Source organism: Artemia franciscana, chromosome 18, assembly GCF_032884065.1.
Source record: "Artemia franciscana chromosome 18, ASM3288406v1, whole genome shotgun sequence".
NCBI lineage: Eukaryota > Metazoa > Arthropoda > Branchiopoda > Anostraca > Artemiidae > Artemia > Artemia franciscana.
Window position 1 is genome coordinate 8309186 of NC_088880.1, and position 25332 is coordinate 8334517.

Below are 25332 nucleotides of genomic sequence, written 5' to 3' on the forward strand. Positions count from 1 at the left end.
ACAGTGCACCAGAGGACACTCAAAGAAGCTGTTCAAGCAGTCAGTCAGAACCAGGGCCAGAAAGAGTTTCTTCACCAACAGAGTCATCAACCCCTGGAATGAACTGTGCAAAGCAACAGTCTCAGCCCCCACCCCCAAAGCATTCAAGAAGGCACTGGATAAAGAGTGGGCTGCGAAAGACTGGAAGTATGAGTGGGACATTCCATCCTGCTCATACCAGCTATGAGACATCACTGATTCAACTCAGGAGCATTCAACAGATCTACAGATCTTAATTTGCTCCGAAGTGCAAATTAAGGTAATTAAGGTAACTCCTTCTGCAGTCAAAGGCATTAGAAATCTGATTAGTTTTTTTTTTTTTTTTTTTGAGGGGGCCTATGGGAAATATATAATTTGTTCTAGGCTACATGCTGCTATGTTACTTTAAGATTCTGCTAAGATTTTAAAATATGTTTAACATTTTCAGGTTTTAATGTTCTTTTCAGATTCATAGTGATTCTTTCCAAAGAACCCTAGGCTAATAGTACACTGAAATTGCTAGCTACAATGCATCCATAGTCCCATCTAATTTTCTCATTTAGCTTTAGGCTAGGCCTACATAAAAGCCAAACCAAAGAATAGATGAAATTCTTGCTTATAATTTGCAGCAACTAGGCTATCATGAATTGTTTTTCCTTTTCTTTCTTGCATTTCTATCTGTTTTAGAATCAGTTTTAGTCAATAATTACATTGCTTTTATTTAGTAGGCTAGCTAAGCCCAGGGCTATATTAGACCATTAGAGGGAAGGGAATTAATAGTCCAAATTGAAAATAAATTTGTCTCTCTTTTTATTCTAGCATGTCACCTACTAAAGAGAAGCTATTCTAGACCTTTACCTATTTTGCTGAATTAGGGAAGGAAGGAGCAAAAATGAAAAATAAGAGAAGATTGTATTTGAACAACTAATTCAATGAAGATCAATCACTTTTTATAATAGTGTTTCCTTCAAGGTAGACAAGTCCTTATGCAAGATTGTTCAAAGCTATTTCTTATGCCTAATTTGTACCAAACTATAAAATAATAATAACTGAATTACCTGTTCAGAAAAAACTGTTAGCCTTGTTAAAAGTTTTATTTTAGCAAGTTTTAGCCATTAGTTTGATGTTTTAGCATATTTAATTAGATTTAGGCTAAAATTAGTGTTCCCAAAAGGGTGAGACAAAAATGCACCAAGCCTAACAACCAGGGCTGCCATATTTATTTTTTTTTGTTACAAGTGGTATTGTATTAATTGTCAAATCTTTATCTAGAGTTTTAAATATATAATCTTTTCCAAATCAGTTCAAAAAGGAGTAAACTTAACCTTATCCTATTATCTTGGGAGTATGACCTTTTTATGATGTCATGAAAGATATAGAAACATTTGATCAAATTAATGCTATCACTATGAATTTGTGCCTGGGCAGCAAACAAGGCAAGTTTACATTTATAAAAGTTTTAGGGACAATCAATTCCAACAATAAATTGGAAATAGACTTTTCATACAACATCATTATTGTAATTGGCTCTATATGTAATTGGCTTTATTGGCTAAGCATTTTATTTACTCAATATGTAAGCCATTCAACCAGCTTCAATCTAGTATTTTTGTCATATTTGTTGGTGCCTTTTTAAGCCAAATGAATTATTCTGAAGGAAGGATATCTCTGGAAGTTTGTAATCTTGTCTGAGGTAAGATACCCCTCCTGTAGGCCTACTCCTAAAATGGGAGCAACTGCTTATGCATACAGCTTTGGTAACCTGCATGGGTAAAATTCTAGTTAATTGACTTCTTGCTATCTCAGATAGGGTTTAGGTTAGGAAAATGAAACTTTTAGGGATGGGTCTACAGGCTAAAGTATGACCTGGGAAGGTATTTTAAAGTACCCACCTCCACACCTTCTCCCTCTAGAGGACCCTGAAATTTGCCTACATGACAGGTCTATACCTATTGTAATTTTGACAATTGCTTTTCTTCTGCCTTTAGTTCTAAAAATGCAATTCCTGTTATTTGTTAGAATTTTTAGCCATATCAATGTTTTTTTTCAAAATTTAGGAAATGTATTTGCATATCTTTAAAACCTTATAAAATGAAATTGAGCAAAGTTATGAAGCTGAAAACAATTTTGTTGTACTTCAATTAAGCAGAAGATCTATTCTACAAGGTTTCACTTTTATGACACACATATTTTTAAAGGTCATCAACGGTCAGGGGTAGTATTTAGGAGTGGTGGTAGTATTTAAAATACCTTCCCGGGACATACTTTAGTCTGTAGATTCATCCCTGAAAGTTTCATTTTCCTAACCTAAACCCTTTCTGAGATAGCAAGAAATCAATTAACTAGAATTTTACCAACTGCATGCTGTTTAACTTTTACTATTAAGTACGTACCAGTTGGCTAAATCAAATACTCAATCAAGAACCCAATTAAGTTAAAATATTCAGCGTGCATTTTGATTTGAAATCCCCGCCTATGGCTATTTTCTTCATGTGATATTAAATTTAAGTATCGTCATGGCATCTGTCCTGTGTTCTGCGTTGTTTGTGCACTACTGCCATTGCTAGGTAGCGCTATTCCCTTCCATTAATTTATTGCTTTTTTGGAGGTACAAAATTAAAAGTTTACTTTTCTTTTATTACCATCTAAAAAACAAGACTTAGATGACAAAAATATGTCATTTTTTAGAAAATGTGTCATTTTTAATTGAAAAATGTATAATTTTCGTCAATTTTGTCATCATTTTGACTGAATGTGTCATTGTGTCACGCAACATCAAATTGTGTCATTTTGATACAAAATATGTGAATTTGGCAGCCCAGCTAACAACACAAAAAATACGCTAGTTTTTTACCCAAGAATGCCAACATGGTCAGTGCCTAAAAAGCTAAAACTACCCAACTTTGCTAGTTCCCCAACAATTTCGGTGATACAGTTAAAAAGAAAATTTCCATGTGACAAGCGCATGGTTCGCTAATTGTAGTTGGAAAATTTTGTAGATTTTTTTTCTCCTTGTTGTGTCTCGCCATTTCGAATTTAGCACCAATCTTTCAAAACTAATAGGGTAAAAAAGTACAAAAAAATACGGCATTGGACTTTACAGTCCCTACCGGCGGTGTTGATCTCTGTTTCTTGGCTCTTCAGCTAGGAAGTGTAACAGGGGACTGATGGCCAACCATCCTGTGCTTTCGCATACCATTCCTGTTTACCTTCCCCAGATTTCTCCACGGCATCAATTAAGAGCTGGGAACACTCTTACTGAACTAACAGAGTCACACGACTAACCCCTATCCCAAAGCAAATAATTGGGTACACTGAGATTCGAACCCTCACCCTCTCGGACAAAGGATCCTTAATCCAGCGCACCAATCCACTTGGCCAAGACGGACGGTAAAAAGGTGGTCCTGTTTTCGATAATTAAACCTCTCTATCTCTGTGGTTACGCTAAGTTCGAAAAGAGAAAGGTGTTCTGTATTTAATCTATTCATTCATTTCTCTATGCAATTCTAAACCCAAACGTGTACGACGGAAGAAAGACCTTGAAAAAAGGCAACACCATGAAAAATAATCTAAGATATTAAAATAGTCTTAATAATAAGATATTAAACAATCTTAAATAATAAGTTAAAATAATCTTAAATAATTAAAATAGTCTTAAATAATTAAGATTAAAATAATCTTAATTGTAAGATACTGAAATAATCTTAGTTAGCTTTGGTAAAAGCATCCTATTTCAAAGTTTTGATTTAATTCAGTTCGTCAAGAAAAAACCTCTTTCAACGTTTGCATTACTAATGAGGAAAAGTACGCAAAGACCACACCCACTTTGCTACATCTTCAAACACTGGTTTCTCAAAAGCTTCATGAAACTGAAACGACCTGGCCTCGGAATTCAGAGGAGTCTTTTGGAAGTTCTTCACCATGATGTTCATTCCAGTCCACTTCAAGAAAGTGTCTCCGTTGATTCTCAATATCACCTAGTTAAATAATTGGAAAAACACTAATATGTAGCTCTGAGAATTTTGATCTATTCTGCGACAAATATATTGTTGGAGAGAGAATTATCAGATTTATAAGAGAGTCAATGGTAGCATTGGGCGATAATTCGAGTAGACGATATTTTTAGTTTCTATGTTCGACACATTGATTTCAATATTTCTTATTATAGTTTTGCTCAGATTAACTTTAGGGGTTGGTGAAATTAAATAGCAAACCAATTCAATAACAAAAAGAGTATTTTGCACAATTTTTTTTCCAAATTTTGAATAAAACACAGAAAAACTTTTATTACATGAACAAATAATACGAAAACCCTGATTTGGAGCTCCTCAGGCTCAGAATAGAGAAAAAAAGCTACTGGTTAATTTTAGCAATTCAAATCAACAACTTCAAATGTTTTACAAGTTTTTCCGACACACATTTACTGCACTCACTTGATATAGTACTATAAAAAATTATAGTAAAGAGCGGGGGCTACGAAGGCGGCAGCTTACATCATTTACGGAATAACTTCTGTATTTGATTAAGTTTTATTGTCAATATTTACTTTCAATTCAAATGGATTACCTTGAATGTTTAGTTGTCTTTGGGAATCAAAAGAATGTTCGTGACAAATATAAAGGCCAAAATAAAAAAAAAATCTCACAGTAGCTTTAGCAATAGTAATAATAGCAACATGCATGTAGTGTTTTTTTGGTCAATTGGTAATCCTCCTCATCATTGCATGAAAGTTCCAACTCAATACCTTAAAATGCCCCTAAAATACACACTTGAAACGCTTGTTTTCTTTCACCTAGTTTACCTTCATTTTACTTATATTAAATAAAAAAAAATAAGTTTTTTCAACTGAGAGTAAGGAGAAACGCTAAAACTTCAGACAAACAGAAGTTATTACGAATACGAGAGGGTTCGCCCCTCCACAATACCTCGCCATTTACGCTAAACTATTTTTAGTACTTTCAAAAAGGCTAATTATTCGAATTAAATAGCCGTTGTGACTCAGGGGCCATTCTTAAATAATTGGAACGAAATTCGAACTGTAGTGTAGTCAGCGAGGTATGGAAGAGGGCTGTCCTGTGGTGGCGCAGTGGATTCGACCTTAGCTTGGTATTACGGGACCCAGAGATCGAATCACGCTGCAGGAATGCACTGCAGGGCCGACGCAGGGACCATAGTAGTCAAGAAGCGTCGTTAATTCTTAAATAATACGGAAGAGGGGGTGAACCCCCTCACATACGTAATAACTTCAGTTTGTTTTAAGTTTTAATGTTGCTCCTTACTTTGAAAAAACTTTTTTTTATATTTAATTTCTTGTTGTTTTTTACATAACACTGGGAAAACTGGTGCCGCCATCAAGGAAAACTCCCTTCCTCCAAACAAAATTCCACCACTGATAGATTCTCCCACATAACCCCCTCCCACCCGCAACAGAAAAAATCCCCCCTGTAAACTTCCTAATAATCAATGCTATATGTGAACACTGGGCAAAGTTCATAACTTGCAGCCCTTCCCCCAGGGACTGTTGGGGATTAAATAATCCTAAGAGCATAATTACTAGATTTTTCGACTATGCTGAACAAAATGGCTATCTCGAAATTTTGATTTGGAGAGCGTGGGGGGGGGCTAGTTGCCCTTTAATTTTTGGTCACTTAAAAAGGACACTAGATCTTTTTGATTTCTATTCGAATAGGCCCTCTCGTGACATTCTAGGATCCCTGGGTTGATAATGATCACACCTGAAAAAACAGCAAAAAAAAAACAAAAAAAAACAAAAAACAAATAAGCACTTATCCAGGAGCTTGAAACCTCTATAATAGGATTCTCTAATACGCTGAATTTGATGATTTGATTTTCATGGGGATCCTATAGCTTCTAGGTGGTGTTTCCCCTTTTTTCGAAAACATTGCAACTTTTCTCAGGCTCGTAAGTTTTGATGCATCTATCGGTATCAAAATTACATTTTTTAGAGTTTTGATTACTATTGAGCCAAGTCGCTCCTTACTTACAGTTCTTTAGTACGAACTGTTTGATTATTTAGTTGTTTTTTTCTCATTAGCTCAAGATGTCTCTCTCTCCCTTCAAACTACATCATCACAGGCCAAGTAGAGGTCTGAAGGCCCCAAATAGGCCCCCTTTAACATTATTCCTCGGATATTTGTCCCTTGTGGCAATAAAAAGGCGCCATTTATGAATTTTATTCAAATGTATCAATTAGGGTAGTGAGTAATACGCAATTCGCTAATTTTGCATGTAAGGATTCGTAAATAAACATTTCAAGAAAGGTAGGCCTGGTATACATTCTTGAGCTTAGGATCTCACGACTATTCTCATCAAGATTATTTTATTTTTTTCAAAATATACTTGAGGACACTTTTTCAAATTATGCGAATGACTAATACCACAGAAAAACATCTTCCTTTGAAAAAAAGTGACAGTGGTATGCCTTGTTAGAACTTGGAATGTAGGTTTAGGTAACTTATATAAGAAATAATTTAAAGATCCATAGGGCCAAAACAATTCTAGACAAATCAATGAACTATATAAATAATATTTAAGACCCAACGTCTGATTCAGGCTCTAGAAAAAAAAATACACAAACCGTCTTTTAAACGGTTTTTCACCTGTCTCGTCTCTTTGGAATTCATTTAAAATCATGATATAGATAGCAATTTCTTTTCTACAACACATTTGTATCAAATCTTTAACAATCATGCAATTTTCTAAGACCCCTTTTCACAGGATAATAACGAAATTGCTAAAGAAACTAAATACCCAAAAAAAAAACAGTAAAAAAAAACCTTATTCGATGTAATACAAAGCAGTTGTGAAAATAATAACCAAAGATAAATGCGGATATATCTTGTATAACTAAAGCTTTCTAATTCCTGCATGCATTCTACAAAATAGCTACAAATTATGCCTACAAACAGCCTACAAGTATATATGCCTACAAAATAGCTCAAATCAAAAAAGTTTTTGCCACCATTATATAGTCTTTGGTTTCTGTTCAAAGTTACTGTCTGAGAAAGGTCTTGTCACTTACATTATATTTAAACGGTAAGTCTTTGGTGTGTGTTCAAAATGGCTGTTTGAGAAAAGGTCTTGTATTATTCATTATATTTAAACAGTTTCTCACCTGTATGTACTCTTTGGTGTGCGTTCAAAGTTGCTGCTTGAGAAAAGGTCTTGTCACATACATTACATTGGAACGGTTTATCCCCTGTATGCACTCTTTGGTGCTGTTTCAAAACATTTGCTCGAGAGAAGGTCTTGTCACACAAATCACATTTGAACGGTTTTTCCCCTGTATGCACTCTTTGATGGGTGTTCAAATTTACAGCGTGAGAAAAGGTTTTGTCACATACGACGCACTTAAACGGTTTTTCACCTGTATGCACTCTTTGGTGCTGCTTCAAAGCAGGCGCTAGAGAAAAAGTCTTATCACATACATCACATTTAAATGGCTTCTCACCTGTATGCACTTTTTGATGTCTGTTCAAATTGGCTGCTAGAGAAAAGGTCTTGTCACATACATTACATTTAAACGGTTTCTCACCAGTATGAAGTCTTTGATGGATCTTCAAATGTGCTGCTTGAGAAAAAGTCTTGTCGCATACATTACATTTAAATGGCTTCTCCCCAGTATGAAGTCTTTTATGGGTATTCAAATGTGCTGCTTGAGAGAAAGTCTTCTCACACACATCACATTTAAACCGTTTCTCACCTGTATGTACTCTTTGGTGCTGCTTAAAAAAATCCCCTCGAGAAAAGGTCTTGTCACATATCTCACATTTAAATGTCTTTTTTCCTTTATGCGTTCTTTGATGTCCTTCCAATTTTCTAAGCTTTTTACTTTTCAGGCGACTGTTCAAATATACTTTTTGATTTTCTAAGCCTTTTGCTTCATATTCTGATGCAAACGAATTTGAGGAGCCGCTCGTAGATGGCTCTAAAACAACTAGTGACGTATTTCCCTGTAAGTATAGTCCAGACTCATGTGGTGAAAAGTGACCTAAAAATATAAAAGATTTAAATATATCTTTCAATAGGTTTTAATAACTAATTTTATTTTCGATAATTCTTCTCTCGTTCTTGGTGATACTTATATAAACTTTTAAAATTGTTTATTCTGATGTAAGTAAAAAGTAAAAATGAAACCTCAAACAATCAAAAAAGTAGACCGTGAAGTAAAACCACAAGTCGAGGACAGGCAATATCACAACAAATATTAGGAGTTTTCTTAACTAACTGAGGAAGAGTTAAAAGAATGCACATCATTTGTTGGAATTAACAAGTTTTTGGGCAATCGCAAACCTGAATACTATATCACTTTCGTAAGCGAGATTTTTATATGTTTCAGAAATCGGGTTGTAACATGAGCAATCAAGATCACTATTTACTTTACACGGTCATTTGAATCATTTCCCAGAATCTTTAATTGCCTACAGTGAAGACAATAGAGAATTACCATAAGAAAGACAATATAAGAAACATAAGAAAGACAATAAGAAAGGTCAGCTGGCAAAGGAAGGTGAGACCAAATGAGAGCTCATTCGATTCGAAATCAGCAAATTTAGTCCCTTTTTTGGAGTAAATATTGATGAGCAAGCAACCACCCCCCCCACGGTCTTCTACCCCAAATAAACCCAGTCAAAAATCTGATATAGCGAAACTCCCAAAAACACCTCCGGACAAAGGGTCTAAGTTATACAAGTCGCCTACTGCTATTATCGATATTTTTTATGGTATAAGTGGTATTATAAACTTTGAATGGGGTAAATTCATTTGGAAATATAAATTTTAGCACGCGTGTTTACAGTCAAAAGGCAGTGAATCGGAGGGCAACCAATCTCCCCTCCTCCCTCTACGTCCTTTCCCCCAATGCCTCTGATCAAAACTTTTGTGTAGCCATTTTGTTCACAATAGTTCAAAGATCAAATAAAAGAATCTCAGGAGTCGACAACCTTCTCCCATAACAACCGGGCAAAGGTTGTAAGTTATTTAAGTTGCCCATTGTACACATATAACGATTTTTATAAAAAAAAATATGGAGTTGTCGATCTGAAACTCCAATAAAGCTTAGAGCTGAGGGTATGGGGTTAATTCTTTCAAAATATGTTGTTGGAATGCTGCAGAAAGATTGGAGGGCAACCTGCCCTCTTCTCCTCTCTCTGCCGTTTTTAGGTGTCCCTTATCCTTTACAATGATCGAAATTTGTGAAAAAATGTCAAATATCAAGCCTAATTTAAGTTAATTGTTCCATGATCTAAACGAAGATACAGTACCGAGGTTTTCTGATGACACGTCACTTGTATGTTTTGTAAGAGCAGAGAAGGAACTGATTTAATTAAGTAAGCGATCGCAACATAATTTCAACTATATGAATATTGACAAACCTCAAGATTACCCTGCTAAAGTAATCTTATTTATTCTCACGAAACCGAAGTTCACCATTTAAATAGCCATTAGAACCATTTTTCAAAAATCCAGGTGCCATTAGTGAAGATGAGCGACTTTCCCTAGGCTATACGGGATCGCAACCAAGAAAGGTTGGATGTATATATGATGGAAGTTTACTGCTTAGGTTTGAAAAGAGAATGTTACAACAAACTCCGTTACAGAAATCGCTACCGCAATCAAGAAAGATCAAATGCTCATATGCTGGCAAACACAGCATAGATACCAATACAGTTATGAAAACTCGATTTATTTCCGGGAAACAGTGCGGTAGCGATGCTAGCTGCTGGAGACAGGAAACTGGCAGCACAGCTTAGATACTAATATTGGTATCTAAGCTGTGTATGCAACAAAACTAAATTGTGTTCGCACCTATGGTGTTGTAGTACGATCTACGCGTCGGAGCGCGGGTTTGGAGGAGGCGCCAAGTTCAGAGCTCTGTACCAACATGGACAAGATAGGAGTTTTCATAACTGTATTGGTATTGAAGCTATTCTGGCAAATTGCTGTTTCAGTTTGAAAAGCGTGCTAATCACACAAAAAATCTTCAAAATTATGAAACAGTTGCTCTTGCATAACGTTTTAAGATTTATTTGTGCATTTAATTTAGTTCCTGGGAGAACAGTATGATTTCTTTTGTTTATTGTCTTAAAAATAAAAACAGAGGTTTGATAATTGCTTTACTAATTATATCTTCGAAACTTGGCCTTAGCCCAAATTAATTTGATCCTTGAATTCAGTTTGTTATATATACCCGTATTTGAAATCAGTGCGAATAGTCACAACAATTAAACCAGCATTGCCTAGTGACCTTCATTTTTGGCAAACAAGCTAGTAAAACAATAGCCTGATTTGTATATGGGCGAGCTCCCAACCCCCCACCTCTGGGGAGGTGGATTTGCTTTCCTATTCTTTTTAACTGAATGTCCCAAATAACCTCTTCAATGGACTTCTCTATTATACCATATAAAAATAAAAGAATCATGTTAATAAAGTATTCACTTACAATAGGAATCAGAACACTAAGCATGGAAGCGTTATGTAATTGCATTATTCTATTTTTTGCACTATATCTACTTCATCTTGGAACTATCAAGGAATAGTTTATTATGTAAAAATAAAAAGAGATTATGTAAAAATAAAATTATGTAAAATAATTTATTTAAATCAATAATTATTATGTAAAAATAAAAAAGATTTATTATTTGCTTTCCTATTCTTTTTAACTGAATGTCCCAAATGACCTCTTCAATGGGCTTCTCTGTTATACCATGTAAAAATAAAAGAATCATGTTAATACAGTATTCACTTACAACAGGAATCAGAATGCTAAGCATGGAAGCGTTATGTAATTGCATTATTCTATTTTTTGCACTATATCTTACTTCATCTTGGAACTATCAAGGAATAGTTTATTATGTAAAAATAAAAAGAGACGTAGATATAGGCATTATATATCAAATAAGATTAAAAATAATTATTACTATACTTGAATATGCTACAAATGAAATTTTTGCTTACTTGCAGGGATTTTTTTCAATTACTATGAAAATTTTTTAGTTACTTTTGTTATAAAGGTACGTCCTTTACTTGGTAACAGCTACCGCTATAATCATGATAAAATTCTGCGACAAGCTTTCTCTTAAAACTTTCACCAAATAGATAAGATACTTGTACAGCCCATTTCATTAGTTTTAAATCTATTCATTTGAACAAAACTAATTTGAACAGACCAAGGTTTTGATGGAAGTAAAGAGCGAAGTGAAAACAAAAAGCTAACGAAAAATAAAGCTGACAACAAACTCGAGTTGTTTGAGTTTCTTACGTCTGGACTAAGGTCTAACGTCTACGTTTACATCTACTGGACTGTACATCTAAGCTACTTTAGGACTAAAATGTGAGAGAATAATCATCGTTTTCGCTTTTTCCTTGTATTTGATCCAAAAAATGGGGAAAATAATTTTCAAAGAAAAACAAGGGGGTTTTAAATAAGAATTCGTTCTAAGACCATGGTTAGGTTCAGGGATAGGGTTATAGAATTGGTCTAAAGACCGATATACCATTCTTTTACTTTTAGCAGCGTATGATTATGTAGTAGTATAATTATGAAAAGCAAAAAAAATTTCTAGGTATTGAAATATCACACTCGTTATTCTATGTTTCGTTTTGGTAAATTAATATTCTATAGTAAAAATTCCTGGTAGGCAGTTCAGGTTATAGCTTATTTTCTACTTATTTCAAATTCAAATCAAAATAATACATTTAATTAATTTAAAAAACTCTGAATTTATAGAGATATATACACTATAAATGCAGATTGTAAAAACTATATAAATATGTATAGTCAAGGCTTATTATCAATTTTTTGATCAAACTAATTATTTTTCATAAAACTAATTTTATTATCAACCAATTTCGATTGAAAATTTGAAAACGTTGATGTAAAACCCCAAAACGGTTTGACAAACACCTACACATTGGCCAAGATAAAACAGAAGTTTCATCTTACGATTAAGCCCCTTTGTCCTATTTTTGTCCCAATAAAATCTTATCCGATATTTTTTATCCTGCAAAAGCCAAATGCTTGAGATGTACCTTGATTGTCAGAACATTTGGGTTCCAATTCTTGGGTGTTGTACTCAAATATACACGGTGCTGAAATACCAGGTGAATTAACCAAAGGAACATCTTCACATTTGACAAAAAGATAGTTTGGAATATCAAAAGGCTTCTCATTATCACCTGATAAAGCATCTTCAACTTCTAAAACAAAATTTAAATTAAGCAGACATAATAATAAACACTTAACAATAAAGCTTACAAAACAAATCTTACACAATTAAAAAAAAAAAAAAAAATCAATCAATTAGGGTTTTCGTTAAGCAGCTGAATTCAGTTAACTTCATCCCTCTCCTATGCGTCTTATAACTAGATAACTTCAGAAAAATTCCACAAAACAAGTTTTTCAAAGAAAAGTAAAGAGTATCATTAAACCAAAAATTAGCACAAATAAAATCAAATAATCCTCCAAGCTCTAAACTACCACAAATCACCATAAAAAAATAAATAAAACCCGAAACGAACAGAAATTACAATAGAAACCCGAGTTTGACTAAAAAAAGCAGAGATCAACATGAGTAGGGAGTCATCGTGCAAAAAGTAGGGTAGCATAGTGCTACTTGATAGTTTTCATGGTCTAGCAATTTTTTTTTGTCAGATTTTGTCTGAAAAATACCAATGCTTCTACTATCCCCGAATTTTTGGGGATGTCCCAAAAATTTTTTGTCTTCTAGAAAAGAAAATCGGTTCCCCAAAAGTTCTCATTCATACAATAAGCCCCTTTGTCCTATTTTTATCCCAATAAAATCTTATCTGATACATTTCATCCTGCAAAAACCAAATAATTGAGATGTACCTTGATTGTCAGAACATTTGGGTTCCGATTCTTGGGTGTTGTACTCAAATTTATACGATGCTGACATACTAGGTGAATTAACCAAAGGAACATCTTCACATCTGACAAAAAGATAGCTTGAAATATCAAAGGGCTTCTCATTGTCTCCTGGTAAAGCATCTTCAATTTCTAAAATAAAATTTAAATTAAACGGACATATTAAACATTCAACAATAAAGCTTACTAAGCGAATCATTACACAATTTTAAGTAAAAAAAAAAAAAATAAAAAATGCAAATCAGTTGGAGTTTTCGTGAAGCAGCTGAATTCAGTTAACTTTATCCCTCTCCTACCTGTCGTATAACAAGATAATATATAAAAAAAAATCCACAAAACAGGCTTTTCAAAGAAAAGTAGAGCTTTATTAAACCAAAAATTAGCAAAAATAAAAAAAATCTTCTAAACTAAAGACTACCAAAAATCGCTATCTATAAATAAATGAAATCCAAAACAAACGGATATTACAATAAATTACCGAGTCAAACTAAAAACGAGCAAAAGTTAACATGAGTAGGGCTGAGCCACCGTGTTCAAATTAGGGTGGCATAGTAGCAATGCTACTCGGCGGTTTTCAGGGTATAGTAAAATTTCTTGGCAGATTTTGTCTGAAAATAAGAGTGCTTCCACTATCCTAAAATCTTTGGGCATGCCCTCGTTCAGGGTTGCCACCTCTAGCGATTTCCACCTTATAAGTATGATAAAAGCTCTTCCGAAAAAGCTTGGAAACATCGGAGCATAACTATCAAGCTCCGTATTAGAAAGTATCAAACCTAGTAGTATTAACGAATTCAAAACTTTGGTGATATTGAAAAAAAGTGACAAATCGACGACAAAAATTCACACTAATTTTTGGAAAAGAGACTGAGCTTCGAACACAAGGCTTAACTTGCATCAACACTAATTAAATCACTTACAATGTTTCACATGGAACTAACTTTACCGACTCAAATCAACCTAGGGAGTTCCGAAATTTTAAAACGAAAAAGATCCAGCATCTAGAATCGTCAGGTAATTAGCAAAGTTAGCTAGATTGCTAGCTTGTTAAGATGGTTGCTAGATAAAATAGTATATATAAAGTTATGCTATATATAAATTATATAAAGTTATCATATATATATGATATAAAATATATACAATAAATATATTATATTTATATACAATAAATATATACAATAAATACTATATAGCATATATAAAACTATAATACGGTATAAATATATACAATAAATACTATATATAAAATATAGTATAATAATATATAAAATATAATAGATAAAATATACAGATAAAATAGCATAAAAGTTTGCTAGATGGAGCAGCCAAAAAGTCTCTGATAGATCAAGGGAGGTAAAAAAAAAAGACAATTCATTCTAACGGAGTAGAAAACATTTACAAGCAAGCCCTTAAAGCTAATCTTGCCTTTTTGGCAGCCAGTTTAGAAGGTCTATCCTTTGTAAAATTGGTGCAAACAGTATTACTGGCTTTCATATAAAGTGAATATACCACTCGATGCGTTTTTTTAATGCTGTTTACAAATATAATAATCGCTTCTACCGCAAATTCAGATTTAAGCACTTTTTGACCTCTTAAAAATGACCTATATATGGGGTCATTACAAATCTGTAATAGTTTAGAAACAAATTTGGGCTATATATTTACACATCAGGGGGGGGGGGGGGGTAAAGCATAGCATATATTAAATACTTAAACTAACCATTGCTGTATTTTTTTATGTGTTTGTGCTGTTGCACGTGTGATTTCTCTTCTCATTAAAATTCGATGTGCACAAACACATAAAATTACCTATATATGATAATGACCCCATATATAGGTAATTTTTAAGAGGTCAAAAAGTGCTTAAACCTGAATTTGCGGTAGAAGCGATTATTATATTTGTAAAGAGCATAAAAAAAAGTATCGAGTGGTATATCCACTTTATATGAAAGCCAGTAATACTGTTTGCATCAATTTTACCCTATCCTTAACAGGTTTGGTGGAACTGTTTACTGATTTTTAATATAATTGCCTAAATCGTCTTTAGTTAAATTTGTATATAAGGCATAAAGTGAAGATTCCCCCAAATCCCCATTTAAAGAAGTATTACTATTTATTTTGACTCTAATCTCAATTGCCTCTTGAACAACCTGTTCTATGCCTAAATCATTGCAAATTTTCTTCAGGGAAACTTTCTTCAAAAAGCATTGTATGGCTAGGATTATCAAAGATATGACTGCTTAAAGCAGAATCAAAAGAAATATCCATACTATTAGAAGGTAAAGCTTTAATTATGTCATCTTTGTCCTGATATTGGCGTTTTTCAAGATTTTGACAGGTTCTACCTATAAAGTAGTTGCCACAGTCCCATAGTATTTGATAAACTCCTCTTTGGCGAGTAACTGAGGTTATATCGTCACCAGAGTTTAGGCAGTTTATGATTTTAAAGTTATTGGTAAAATAATACATAAAAATTATTTTATGAAAACTTTTTTAAATTTTATTTGACTTTTGGAATATGTGGAAGGTAAATTATATTTGAGGGCTTATAAATAATTATATTATATATTAATAATTATATAAAATTAAATTATGATATAATTTGTAATAAATTATAATGAATTATATATATATATATATATATATATATATATATATATATATATATATATATATATATATATATATATATATATATATATATATATATATATATATATATAAAATAAATTATAATATTAATAATATGTAATTAAAATTATAATTATATATTAATAATTAACAGTTGTAATTAATAATTATAAATAATTATATTTTGAGGGCTTAGCGGGAGCTTCACATAGTAAAAGACCCTTGGTTTTACGGCTGTGTCTTGCCAGTCTTTGGCTAATTGTGTTATTAATAAAGAGAATAGGATAACCGTTTCCAAAGAGTAAGTTTCTAATAAAGTTTAGTTCATCTGTGATATGATGTTCAGAGCACGATCGACAAGACAGCTAACAGCCCTTTTAACTTGTGGGGAGTCATTAGATTTAAAATGTAGAAATCATTTGTTTTGTGTGTGTTTTTTTGTAAATTGTAAAATCCAGTTTATCAATGCTACAAATAATTAATATATCCAGAAACGGTAATTTATTTGCAATTACAGTTTCTAAGGTAAACTGTAAATTTCGGCAATATGTATTAAGGTGATCTAGAAGACCCCCAAGTTCATTTTCCCCATAACTCAAGAGTGATATGACTTTATCAATGCACCGACTCTAATGGATATGTTTTAAAAAAATATGAATTTAAGGCATAGTTTTCAAGGTGTTCTACATAAATATTCGCTAATAACCAAGATAGAGGTGCCCCCATGGGCAGGCTTTTTAATTGTTGATAAAAGTATTACGGAACTGAAATACATTGAATACTTATTACAAATTCTGACTAGGGAGATTAAACCTCGGAATCTATTCCTCTTGTAGTTTTCAATTATACAATAATTTTCTATTTTTTTTATATAATTTCTCCGACATTAATATATCAATAGTAGTATACATAGAAATTATGTCAAAACGTCTTACTATAGCATTTTGTGAAATGCTTGCATTTTCAAGTTTTTCCACTGAATCAACCGAATTACTTATGTATGATTTTCGGGATTAGAGCAAAGATTTGAAAATCGTTAACAGTTGATTATTCTCAGATTGTTAGATTAGAAAGGAATTTATTTCGACACGATTTTCGCATGTCTAAGAACGAATTTATAAGAATTTGGAAAATCAGAGGTACAAATCTTCGATGAATTATCGTGCTTATACTACAAAATTTACTCCTGAACCAGCTATCGTTAATCTCTCCTCTAGAGATCATGAACCTAAGGAAATCTAAACTCTTGAAAGAAGTCCAAAATCCTCTTTCCACACAAAGAAGTTCCGGTGGCAGATATAGTTTCCTCTCTAGATTCCTCTTTGCACAAACCCTAAATATCTATTTCTAACCAGATGAAATTAGCTCTTGTTCTGGAATCTTATCAAGATTGACAAGATTCCAAGGTTTTAATGTCCCTAGTGAAAATTTGTAATAAGTATTCAATGCATTTTCAGTTCCATAATTCTTTTATCAGCAAATAAAGGGCTTCCCAATAGTGGCACCTCTATCCAGGTTATTAGTGAATATATATGTAGAGCACCTTGGAAATTGGGCCTTAAATTCACATTTTTTGAAACATATCTAACGGAATAACATGGATGATGTCATATTGCTCAGGAATTACAGGGAAACTGAACTCAGGTTTTTTTTTAGATTATCTTAATACGTACGACCGAAATCCACAGTTTACCTTAGAAATTGAAAATAAATTACCGTTTCTGGATGCATTAATTATTCGTAGCACTGATAAACTGGGTTTTACAATTTACAGAAAACCCATATAAAAAACAGATATCTACATTTTAAATCCAATCACGCCCAGAAGTCGAAACAGCTGTTGTTACTTTTCAACAACTGTTGTTTTCAACAGCTGTTGTCTAGTCGATCATGCCCTAAACATTTGCTCTGAATCTCATGTTACAGATGAAATAAACTTTATTAGAGGCATACTTTTTGAAAAAGGGTTATCCTATTGTCATTATTGATAATATAATTAGCCAAAGATTGGCAAGTCACTCCCATAAAATCAAGGGTCTTTTACCATACAAAACTCCTGCCAAACCCTCAAATATAATTTACCTTCCATATATTCCAAAAGTCATGGCAAATTTAAAAAAAAGTTTGCACGCAAAATAATTTTCATGCAGTATTTACCAATAATTTGGTAATTATTAACTTCCTATCATTAACTTCCTAAACTCTGGTTAAGATATAACCCCAGATACACACCATAGAGGGTTTTATCAAACACCATGTGACTGCAGCTACCACTATGTTGGTAGAACCCATCAAAGTCTGGAAAGACGCCTACAACAGCACAAAGATGGCATAACTAAAGCTTTAAACTATAATAATACAAATATTTCGTTTTATTCCGCTTTAAGCTATCATGTCTTTGGTAATCCTAGCCATAAAATACTTTTTGAAGAAACTTCCCTTATTAGCAATGATTTAATCATATAACAGGTTGTTTGAGAGGCAATTGCAATCAAATTTCAACTAAAGCAAATCAGTTCAACCTCTGTTCATTTTTGATTCTTAAAAAGGACCCCTGAACTTTGACATCCAATCAAATGAGCCCCATCTGAAGTTTACACAACCACCTGTTCCATAAAAACCATATACACCTCAAGGGCCCTATGCCCCTATGCATAATGCCTTGGGCTTTGGGCAAGGGGGGGGGGTGCACACCCTGAAGGCACAACTATGTGCTCTTTGGACTATTATGAATAAGACGGCTATTTCGCAATTTTGATTAAATGCATTCAGGGAAAAGAGTGACAGGAAGGGGAAGAGGTTAGTTCCCTCTTTTGCTTTTTACACTTGAAAAGGAACTAAATCTTAACATTTCCAATAAAATGGGATTATGGTTCCCCAAGTTAAAACAGCCACCCAGGAAATAATTTACAACACCTGCCCCTGGACCCTGTGGCTTGTGTCAACCTTGGAAGGTCTTGTTACATGATCATTTAGACTATTTTTTGAACAAATAGCTATCTTAAAATAACTGAGGGTACTAGGGAAAACTAAGACATAAAGGGGAGGAGGGCTAATTGCCCTACAAATACTTTGACTCTTAAAAAGGGCATTAGAGCCTCTGATTTCCAATACAACGAGCCCCTATTGAAGTTAAAGCAACCACCCTTTCCACAAAATCTTATAGGCCTCAGGGGCATAACTTACAACCCTTGCTCTAATGGCTCTGGAGGGAGGGGGGTAGTCATCCTCAAAAACATAATTAATGGCCCTATCAACCACACTGAACAGAGTGGCTATCTCAAAATTTTCATTGGATGTGTTTGGGGTTCTCATGGGCATGAGGGGGAAAGGGGATGGTTGCCCTCAATCACTTCTAATTATTGGAAAGGCACTAGAACCTTCAATTTTCAATAAATTAAACCACTTCAAAGCTGCTATGACAACTCCTTCTATATGCAGTGCCCTAGTAGAAAAAAATACATTGTGTCCACATATGTGAGCATTTAACTGTATAACTTACCACTTTTAATGAAAGAATCATCAGGAACTGTGATATGTTCAGCCATTGTTGGTATTTGTGGAAAGTCCATAAAAGATCTTGGAATAGTTAATGCAAATTAAAAGAAGTATGATACTATCATCAACATCTGGATGTGGCACTAAAATTTTACTCAGGAGAGTAGAAGCAATAGTCCCTAAAAATACAAAAGCTATAAAGATTAATAATGACTTTTAACCTCTGTCAGTCTACCCATGGCAGAAGACACTTTGGATAATCTTGCTTGCAGCTCAGGGAGAAGCAAGCCATCCAAAGTAACTATGGAGCCTAGGTAGGTGAACTCTTGAACAACTTAGATCCCAGTGGTGATGTAACTGTATTTATAATATTGCTTTTGATTTTAAGTTAGAAAAAACTTTCAAGGTAAAAAAAAACAAAAAAAAATAGCTCTTAGCTGATTATGTTAGCAAATTTTCTAAGCTGAAACTTGTCAGGTTGGGACATATGGTTTAACTCCATAAATAAAAGATTTATTCATGGTTTAATGCTTAAAACACAACAATATGTATGCCAATCATGTATATGATGAGATTATGTATTTTGAAGAGTCTATATTTAGCTGTTCTTACTTATCTAAAATTAGATCTAAAAAGATATTACATAATAGAATTGTATTTGTTAATTAATATTCTCAAAATGAAATATGGTATTAAAGCTCAGGGTAATCAGAGGAGACACTGTAAAATTCTGAGAAGAAATTAAAAAAGAAAACAGTTATTTATATCATTCTTATAAGAGCTTCATTTTACTTTAAAACCATACCTCCTTAATGTGCATATATACAACCAAATTTAAGCAGGCCTATTTTGATTGAATTTTTCTATTTCTTCAATTTGTTGATGTTGCTTCTACCTCAAAAAAGCCCTAAACTATTTTGTACATCATTACATGATGCTTCATATCAATTTACCCCCTAACCCTCAGTATTGTGCAAATATATAGCCAAACCCAAATGACATGTTTCTTATTCATTTTGTAGTATAAACTCTTGTTTCATCCAATACCCATAAACAACCAGCACATATAGCCTACCCATTTGTTTCAATGAGTATATGTGATGTTTTAAACAACCATTTGTTTCAACCATCAACACTGAGAAATTCAACAAACACAAATTGCTTGGGAAATATATATTTTGTGCTACATGTTATCACTTTAAGATTCTACAAAGATTTCAAATTAGGTATTTTATAAGTTTCATTTTTTTAGGTTTCTAACGTAACTTCAGGTTCATAATAACATATAGTAATTTCCAGTGAAAAAAGACCCAAAACCTAACCATTTCATATCACTCATGATGTTAAACCAGCTGTGCACAAAAAAAAGAAGTATTAGAGCAAATGCAAAAGTAACCCCTCCCATGAGAATTATGAGAAATTTAAAGAAACCTAAAATAAAGTTAGGTATCTCACAAGAAAACTTACAATAGGTTATGAAGAGGGATTAGCATTTGATTCACCAACCTCAAGGTATTTTTGAAGCATGCTTCAGGTTGGACACCAGGGAGACACTCAGTTACAGTACTACTTGTGAATGACAATACAGTTAGTACCCCAAAAGATATAGCAGCTGAATTGGGTGGTCAATTTAAATCAGGGTTCATGCCTCCAGACGACGCCCCCTTACCAGAAGCACCAGAATATTCTATTGAGGAACCTATTCAAAAGATAAAAGTGGTTGCCTCTGATGTAGAGAATTGATTAAAGCTACTTAATCCTAACAAATCCAGTCCTGATGAAGTTCACTCATGCATATTGAAAGAAGCTCATGATGAAATAACCCTTCCCTTTACAAATATGTCTCAGAAGTCTCTTGATGCTAAACAGATTCCTCAGGATTGTCAGAATGCTAACATTACACCTGTACACAAAAGGGGTAGCCACAACAGGGTTTCCAATTATTGACCCATTATTCTTATGTTTGCATACTCACATTGTTGGCCACCTGGCCACCAATGAGCTGCTCAGTGATAGTTGGCATGGCTTCAGACATGGATGCTTGGTTGAGACTAATTTGATTGATGCATATGATTATATCACTGAGAAACTAGATCAAGCAATCCCTGTCAACTTGGTTCTATTGGATTTTGCAAAAGCCTTTGATAAAGTATGTCACTGTTGCCTAAGGGCCAAGTTATTTGCAATTGGAATACATAATGAAATTGTAGAGTGTGTGCTTCAGTTTCTTTCCAGGAGAAAGCAAAGGGTGAAAATATTTGGAAAAAATGGACAAGTAGTCTTTACAGAAGAAGTGGAAGCATTAAGTGGAGTGCCCTAAGAAACCATCTTGGGACCAACACTATTCAAAATTTATATTAATGATGCACCAACCATAGTCAAAAATAAAATAAGTCTATGCTGATGACTCTAAACTCATTGAACATGTTGATACACCCAATAAGAGAGCCTCTATACAGAATGACTGTTGGGTAATTTCCCAGTGGGCAACTTTGTAGAGGCATGAATTCAATGTAAATGAATATCAAACAATCCACTTTGGAAAGAAAAATTAAAAATGCCCTTATCATACATTAGGGATAGATGGATCAAGACAGACTATCATCTCCTCTGAAGCAGAGAGAGACTTGGGGGCCATACTTGATAAAGAATTAAAATTCACTATGGACACATACAGCTGTAGCCAAAGCACTCCAAACCCTTGGCATTATAAAAAGAACAATCACTAGTAGGTCACCTATGGAGACTAAATTATATAAGGCATTGGTCAGGCCTAATTTAGAGTTTGGCATGTGTCTTGCTAGCACTCTAAACAAAGGTGAGCAGCAGAAGTTAGAATCAGTTCAAAGACAAGCTTTGAAAGCAATTGATGGATGCAAATACTTAAACTACTCATCCTGCCTGAAGAAACTAAAACTCTCCACTCTTGTCTACAGACATAAATGGGGTGATATTATTATGATGCATAAGCTCCTTAATTCTAACTCTTCATTAAATAAGCTATTTCAACTTGACCAATCTACTATGGGGCATAGTTGGAAGCTCTATCAGAAGAGAGCTGCCACTGGACTACACAATAACTTCTTCATTAACAGAACAGTGAGTTGTAAAATTCACTTACCAAAGAAGCAGTCATGGTAAATATTCCACAGTTCATATAATTGACTTACCAATAAATTTTATGTTCTTTACAAATATAATAATTGCTTCTATTACAAATTCAAATTTAAGCATTTTTTGAACTCTTAAAAATGACCAAAATATGGGGTATAAAAAAGGTTAAAACATTGGTCTCAAACTTTTAACATAGCACTTGATGCCTTTTTTCATGTTCTTTACAAATAGTAATTGCTTCTATTGCAAATTCAAATTCAAGCACTTTTTGAGCTCTGAAAATTCTTCTTCCTTGATGCCAAATTTTTAATTAAATTATGCATTTTTGGTTGTTTTGACAGAATAATACTATGTTTCCTTAGTGCCAAAATTATTTATAGTTAGGATGTCAAAAAGTGCATAAATTTGAATTTGCAATAAAAGCAATTATCATATTTGTAAAGAACATAAGAAAAGACATTGAGTGGTATGTTTACTTTATTGGTAGGCTAAGCCAATTATATGAGCTGTGAAATATTTACTGTAGTCATTACCCTCAGCATAGCCTAGCTGCCATTAAAAGAGCCATTGATGGAGAATGGTCATTAAAGCTATGGCAAATTGAGTTGAATACCATTGAGACATCCAATAATTATCACCACAAGCCAGCAATTCTACAGAATTTAACACTTGTTTTGCTGGAAAATGTGATTTAAAGTAATTTAAGTATGATTCTTCCCAAAGAGTCCTAATTGTGCATTGAAATTTCTAATTATAGCGTATCCATAAAGTAAGTAATAAAGAATAAGGTATTAGACTTTAGAGTCTCTACTGGCAGTGCTAAACTCTGTTTCTTGGCCCTTCAGTCAGGAAATTCAATGGGGTGTTGGGGGCCAGCAATCCTGTGCTTTTGCACACCCTTCCTGTTTACCTTCCCCAGATTTCTCCAGGTACCCATTTAGAGCTGGGTCAAACTCTGGCTGAGCTTACAGAGTCATGCCACTGACCCTCATTGCAAACTAAATACTTGGGTATTCTAGGATTCAAACCCTTGCCCTCTCAGTCAAATAATGTATCCATAGCACCTTCTAATTTTTTCATTTAGACTTTGACAAGCCTATAAAAAAAAAAACTAACCAAAATGGATGAAATTCCTACTTATAATTTACAGCAACTATAAAAAATCATAGATATTAAGGTGAACTGTCATTCCTTTTCTTTCTTGCATTTCTATCTGTTTTTGAATCAGTTTCAGTCAATCATTACATTGCTTTAATTTAGCAGGCTAGCATGGCCTAAGGGCCATATGAAACCATTAGGGGAAGGGGATTAATTGTCACAAATGCTAAAAGACTAAAAAGAAAATAAAATTGTCTCTAGGCCTATCTTTATTCTAGCATGTCCACTATTGAAGAGAAGCTATTCTTGACCTTTACCTATTTTATCAATTTGGAGAGGGAAGGAACAAAAATAAAGAACAACGGAAGATTGTAATTTAGCCTAATAGTTAATTAATGAAGACAAATCATTAGCGTATAATAATTAGGCTAGTGTTTCCTTCTAGGTAGACCAATATGCAAGATAGTTTAAAACTATCATTTACACCTAACCTATGCCAAACTATAAAACCATAATAACTGAATTACCTTTGAAGGTAATAAAATTAGTATTTTCATAAGTTGAGAAACTCGGTCGCCAGTGTTGCCACTATTTGGGCATCATAAAGCGGTATCGGTCGGATAAAATGTAGTGTTTTAGCGGCATCCTCCCTACCAAAATTGGGAAAACTTTCGGTGGATAATGCACTGTAATATACCCATGCTTGTAATACACTCATGTTGTTGCTATTCAAAAATAAAAAACATCTTTTAGTTTGCAGTAATTTAATTTCTCGTAAAAGTCTTGTACTAAAGGTTAAAGTGGCAGATTTTACCCTGAAATTTACCCAAAAAAGGGGAAAATACCGGGAAGGAAAAATACAGTCCTTGACACTAACAGTTAGTTAACAGGGATAGGATTCCCATCATTTCTCAAAGGAATTCCTTTTTGGGATTGACTGTTTTCTCGTCATGTCTTTCTGTTGGATTTTTTTTAAAACTTTTTCCGTTTGAACCCGGTGGGTTTTAAGGGAATTTCAAGGCAAGATATTTAAAAGCTAGAATAATATCGAGAATAAGTTGATGGTGTCCTGTTGTGGCGCAGTGGATTTGACCTTAGCTTGGTAATACGGGACCCAGAGATCGAATCACGCAGCAGGAATGCACTATAGGGCCGACGCAGGGACCTTAGTAGTCAAGTAGCGTCATTAATTCTTAAATGAGATAAATAAGTTGATGGTTACAGCTCTCTTAAAATGAGACATGTCACAAAGGCTGTTCTGTTTGATCGGTCAGATGCCTATGGCAATGTAGTTTACAATAAATTACTGGAATTTTTTTATTAATCTTGACTTCCCTCATTCTATCATAATTTTTATAAAGTCCTTTCTAACTGATAGATATGGACAAGAGAAAAATAAATGCAACGCATTGGATGGTATGGTAAGAGGTGACGAAGGTGTCGCACTATCCCAACATTTCTTCTCTGCTTGATACGAAACTTGTCAATATGGGTCTTAAATGACAAATTTGCATCCAGTATAATGCCTATGTATAATATCGTATATGAGCAGGGAGGGGGTTAGTTGCCCAACTAATACTTTAAATCTTAAGAAGGCCATTAGAACTTATGATTTCCAACCAAACGAGCCACCTCCAAAGTTTATGGAACTGCTCTTTCCCAGAAAACGTCATATGGCCCTTGGGTATAACTTACAACCCTTGCTCTTAGTGCTCTGGGGGGGAGGGTAGGGTCATCCTGAAAGACATAATAAATGGACCTATCAACCACACTAAACAAAATGATCATCTGAAAGTTTTCTTTGGATGTGCTTGGGGTAATGATGGATATGAGGGGGGGGGTGCCCTCCAATCACTTTTGATTATTGGAAAGGCACTAGAGCTTTCAACTTCCGATGAAACAAGACCCCTTCAAAGGTTCTATGACATATGCAGTGCCCTGTGTTCAAAAATACATTGTGTCCATGCATTTGGGGAAATTTTGCCCTCACCTAATAGTATAACTTACCATTTTTAATGAAAGAATCCTCAAAACAGAGATAAATTCAGCCGTTTTTGGATATTTGTGGT

The 25332-nt window shown here is 33.8% G+C and overlaps 2 protein-coding genes across 3 annotated transcripts; one reads left to right on the forward strand and one right to left on the reverse strand.

Moving 5' to 3' along the window:
* Positions 1-5794: 5794 nt before the first annotated feature.
* Positions 5795-23874, reverse strand: LOC136038565 (zinc finger protein 287-like). 2 transcript variants are annotated; one of them, XM_065721738.1, is made up of 5 exons: positions 23581-23747; positions 19056-19230; positions 12890-13057; positions 12070-12237; positions 5795-8029 (listed from the first exon to the last, which is right to left on the reverse strand). In XM_065721738.1, the coding sequence occupies exons 2-5, from the start codon at positions 19123-19125 to the stop codon at positions 7125-7127; spliced, it is 1311 nt and encodes a 436-aa protein (XP_065577810.1). In that variant the 5' UTR covers positions 19126-19230; positions 23581-23747; the 3' UTR covers positions 5795-7124. The 2 variants fall into 2 exon arrangements, with proteins under 2 accessions (XP_065577810.1, XP_065577809.1); XM_065721737.1 differs by lacking the exon at positions 23581-23747 and adding an exon at positions 23791-23874 and having other exon boundaries at positions 5796-8029.
* Positions 20940-21371, forward strand: LOC136038365 (uncharacterized). The gene has a single exon (XM_065721436.1). It carries the CDS (start codon positions 20940-20942, stop codon positions 21369-21371), a length of 432 nt encoding a protein of 143 aa, XP_065577508.1.
* Positions 23875-25332: the final 1458 nt, after the last annotated feature.